The 5,000-nt window shown below is 29.8% G+C and overlaps 1 protein-coding gene across 1 annotated transcript in view; it reads left to right on the top strand.

Moving 5' to 3' along the window:
* Positions 1-5,000, top strand: part of LOC113815109 (sphingomyelin phosphodiesterase 5) — a 16,957-nt gene that overhangs the window by 5,074 nt on the left and 6,883 nt on the right. Inside the window, exons 2-6 of the mRNA XM_070139558.1 lie at positions 1,032-1,204; positions 1,473-1,712; positions 1,827-1,947; positions 3,208-3,352; positions 4,843-4,955. Coding sequence (XP_069995659.1) covers positions 1,044-1,204; positions 1,473-1,712; positions 1,827-1,947; positions 3,208-3,352; positions 4,843-4,955 — 780 coding nt within the window. The 5' untranslated portion in view covers positions 1,032-1,043. The remainder of the gene's footprint in view (positions 1-1,031; positions 1,205-1,472; positions 1,713-1,826; positions 1,948-3,207; positions 3,353-4,842; positions 4,956-5,000) is intronic.

Below are 5,000 nucleotides of genomic sequence, written 5' to 3'. Positions count from 1 at the left end.
ATGATAATGATAATAATGATGATAATGATAATAATAATAATAATGATAAAATAATAATAATAATAATAATAATAATAATAATAATAATAATAATAATAATAATAATAATAATAATAATAATAATAATAATAATAATAATAATAATGATGATGATGATGATGATGATGATATTGATAAAAATGATAATGAAAAATAGTGATAATAATAATAATAATATTAATAATGATGATAATGATAAAGATGATGGTAGTTATGATAATAATAATGATAATGGTGATGATAAAGATGATGGTAGTTATGATAATGATAATAATAATGATAATAATAATAATAATAATAATAATAATAATAATAATAATAATAATAATAATAATAATAATAATGATAATGATAATGATAATGACATTGATTATTATGATGTTAATAATGATAATGATAATAATCATAAAACACGAAGCATACCTTCGCCAAGGCAACATGGTTACTGATGTAGTAAAAATATTCACACTTGAAGAATTACATTCATATCACCTCTCTTGAAGGTGCCGTCCATAATCATAACTTACTTGGAAATAAAAGTAATAATAATAATAGTTACCCCTATTCCTGGGCAATAAGAGTAACTGATGTAATCATTAAAAAAAAATTCCCTTATCTGGATTGAAAATTTAATGGCATATAATTTGTTCTTAACTTCTTGAATTATCCTGCTCACCATCTAACAAAAAGAAAAACAACAACTAACCAACAATACTAAAAGCATAACCTCTTTGACGGTGGTTATAATATTAGCAGTATGATTGATGATGATGATAATGAAGATGATTGCAATCATGATGATAAACATAATAATGATGATATGATGATGGTGATGGTGATGGTGATGGTGATGTCATGTGATATGATGATGATAATAATAATGATAACAATAAGAATAATGATGATGATGGTAAAATAGGAATGATGATGACATTAGGGTGATAGTCCATATATTTTGTTATTTGTGGATTTATAGCATTATGTACTTGCAGTAAGACGTAAATATGGTGCCTCGGAAGAGTTGCTACAACTGGTGGTTGTGGGAAGGACTAGATTATTTTTCATCATGTTTGACTGTACCATTCCTTCATCTGTTATCACTGTGTCTCTCCTGTTACTGTCAAACAACATTTGATCGGCAACAACCCAGAATACTCTTCTTGAGGTAAGAGAATATTTAAATAGCATCTGATGTGTTTTCTAAGCTGATTAATACCATAGAAACATTTTTTATTTAAAGTGTAAGAGGAATGTATATCTCTCTATCTACACATTGTATATGTATTAAATGTTTTGTGAATTGTGCCAATCTTAGAATTTAGATGTCTCTCCAATTTGAAATAATATCAGATACTGTCAGTTTTTTGTTATAGATATAAATTTGGTGAAATTGTACTGATTATTGGGTATGTAAAATAAAAATTTCATAACAGGTATGCTGTTGGAGGACCTATACTGCTGATGATGACCATTATCTTGTTGCCTCTTGGTTTTGTTGGCTACATCATATGGGTGGCACTATGCTCCTTCTGTGATCAGCAACCCTTTATTTATGTGGATTCTGCTGAAAGTCAGTCCTCAGATGTCACCCAGAATTGTCCTTCAAGTTTCACCATCTGTTCAGCAAATGTGATTCTCATTCCTGAGATTCTTGTGCGATACAACAATAATAGGTAATAATTATTATATTTGTAAACATTTGGAAATAATAAAGTTTATAAAAAACAAGTATTTGCTTTTTCTCTTCGATTTTTGTAATGATGATATGCTTTGGTTATATGTTGCAGGAATGTTTACTGGCGGGCACAAGAGATACCTACAAGGTTCATGCGCCATCAGACTCCATCTTTGAACATAATGAGAAATTTACGTGAACCTGTGAAGAGAGAAGACATTGTTCAGAGCTGGGTATATTTACACTTTCCCTTTTTTGTTTTGGGCTATCACAAAAGATTTACATTGTTGTAGCCTCACTTTTGCTTACTTATTTAAGATTATGGAGAAAAGAATATTATTCCAAATAGCCAGCTTTGGGTCTATGTATATATTAACTAGTTTGTTGATATATATCATTCTCATGTCTGTAAAAAAAAGTATGTAAATAGTACTGTGGTACTCAGCCTAGGAAACCAACCCCATCGCAGAGAAGTACTTGGTGTCTCCTATGAAGAAAGGTTGATTACTTCTGATATAGCTACCATAGAAAACACTAGATTTTCACAGTAGAAATAAAATTTGGCCATATCAGTTACTATATTGGGGATATTACAGAACTTTTTTCCTTTGATTTGCCTTAGGAAAGTGGCATTATGTTTTCTTAGGAAGTTTGGCTTAGAATTCTACTTTCTTTCCTTGAGCTTTATGATTGTCAAATAGAGGCAGATGCAAATAAAAATCAAATGCCCATTACTTTTCTCAGGAATATTTTGATGCAGAGGAGTTTTCCAGTGGTAGTTTTGAGTATTTTGAGCCATATTTTGTCTTGGAAATCATGTGTTTCTGATGCCTTGGTCAAGTTTAGAAAATATCTGACCAGAATTATTAAGAATTAGTTCATTTTAATATATTCTTGAAAATTTAGTAACTTGTGAATTATGAATTTATATCAGGCTCTGAAGAACAATTTTATCGTTCTACAAAATGATTAAAATATGGCCCCAAATATCCAAACCTAATTCTGGAGAACTCATTCATGTAAGGCATCTAGTTACAGCATAAAAAAGGAAAAAGGGTTGAGAGTTCTGATTTCCTTTGATTTTTGTTCCACAACAATAGTAAAGAGTAAAAGTCAAAATGTCATGCCCACTGTTTTCAAGAATTATTGTACAAACCAAGTTATCCTGTTAGATAAAGGTGTCCTTTACCTTTCATATCTGGCCCATTTGTGATTTTTTTTTACACAATCATTTATAACAATTAACTGGGAAATGTACTTCTTAGAAACAAGTATGAAGATACCCCCGAAACATGAAATCTGACTCTGTTGTTCCTAGCTTGTGTAACTGCATAACAGATATAAAAGCTTCTCAAAAATTTCTGGATTCTCAAAGTCTATAAAAGGAAGAAATTACCGGTAGATGATTATAGATGCAATGACTATGAAGAATTCAGAATGTTTACTTTTAGTGTACATATTTAAAGGGACAGTGAACTCATTGTTTACAATAGCTTCCAGATATTGATGTGATCATGCTTCAGGAGGTATTTGAAAGATTGCGAGGGAGACAGCTTTATAAGAAGTTCTCCAAGAAATATCCTTATTGCATATACAATGCAGGGGAACACAGTCTGAAAAATAATCTCTGTTTATTGGGTAAGTAAAGTATTTTATCATGAAACCTTTTTTATACTCCTTTAAATTTATCATTTCTCTGCCACACAATTGATAGTGTAAAAAATCTATATATATATATATATCTATACAAACAGTCAGCATAAGTTGATATTTTTTGTGTAAAAAATATTCTTTGCAGTGTTGCTATAAACATAAAATTACTAAAAATATTTAGATTATATAATTTTTCTTGTGTCAATATGATCTTTAAATTTCCTCATTATATTTTGTGTAGCTTATTAAACCTTAGGAGGTGTTTTGATAATGTCTTAAAAGATCAAAATATAATCCTTTTGTATCTGATAACCACTTTGTTTGTTGACGGAGATCATCAGAATATGAAAAAAAATTCCTGATTATTTTTTATGAGATTTTAAAATTTTATTTTTCTTCAGTAGTTCCTTTTTATGTAAAAAAACTTTTGTTGAAAGAGTTTTCTTTTATATAACACCCAGACATTGTAGCTAATGGTAATGCATTAGACATCGTTTGTATTTAAAAATATCATAGTATGTTTTCTATTAAAATGGTTATTTAAAGTTTGTGCCTGCTTTTGTTTACTAATTACATGTTCTCAAGTATGATGAAAATGCAATAGAAATACTGTTTTTGCAGTCTTATACCAAACATCTTTCAACTGAAATCATAACAGCTCAGGTGCATTTGGAAATGAAGATAGGGAAATGAAATTATACAAGATTTGTCAAAAGATCCAATGGCAAATGACATTTTGGATTTGCCACCCAATTTATTGTCATTTTAAGTCTCTAATGATTTTAGCAGAACCTGTACATGCACAGACAGGATGATTAGATATAAAAATAAAATGGATGAGGGCTCCATCTTTGACTATGGAAATGTGCAATGAAATAAGATACAAAATATTCAAGGAATGGACAGGTCATGTACTAATGGGATATCCAGACAGGCTTTTGGACAGATGATTTTTTTTTATATGCAGTATGTATACTGAGGAGGGGAAAAGCTGTAAAAAAGTAAAGAAAATGGACAAGATTCTTATCTTATAGAAAGTAGCATTCTGATAATATGACATTCAACCATGACATGGAAAAGTTAAGTGAAATGCTCTCAAGTTTTGCAATGTCAAGGTCAGAAAAAAAAGAAATTGTAGATTTAACTTCAATGTGCATTGAAATAAGAGGAAGAAAAATCAGAGTTTAAAAACAAAGACAGAGTGACAAGAATATTATTTTTTTCTATTTGTTTCAGTGATATTAAAGCCAAAAGTATTACAATAATATGATTAATGAGATGGACCTGTGAAATATCACCAAAGTTAATTTTTGCATCATCTGTACTCTAAGTTTTCTTGCTAAACCTCTTTTGCTATCAGTTTGTTTGACTACATGTTCCAGATTTTCCCAGATGTAATTTGGATAGATCTATTCCTGTTCTGATTATATTTTCGTTTTTTGTTTTTTTCTGTGGTCTCTTTCATGCGCCATCAGGAAGTGGGTTGTTTATAGCGTCTCGCTTCCCTATAATGGAAGCTTCTTTTCATCCCTTCTCCTACTCAACAAAATATGCTAAATTTGTAGGGTATGGCATACTCCTGGCCAAGGTGAGATTTTTTATTTTGCTGGTGGAAAATTTTGTAGGTATTAAG

The sequence above is a fragment of the Penaeus vannamei genome, chromosome 25, assembly GCF_042767895.1.
Source record: "Penaeus vannamei isolate JL-2024 chromosome 25, ASM4276789v1, whole genome shotgun sequence".
NCBI lineage: Eukaryota > Metazoa > Arthropoda > Malacostraca > Decapoda > Penaeidae > Penaeus > Penaeus vannamei.
This window is presented reverse-complemented; position numbering and strand designations above follow the sequence as displayed.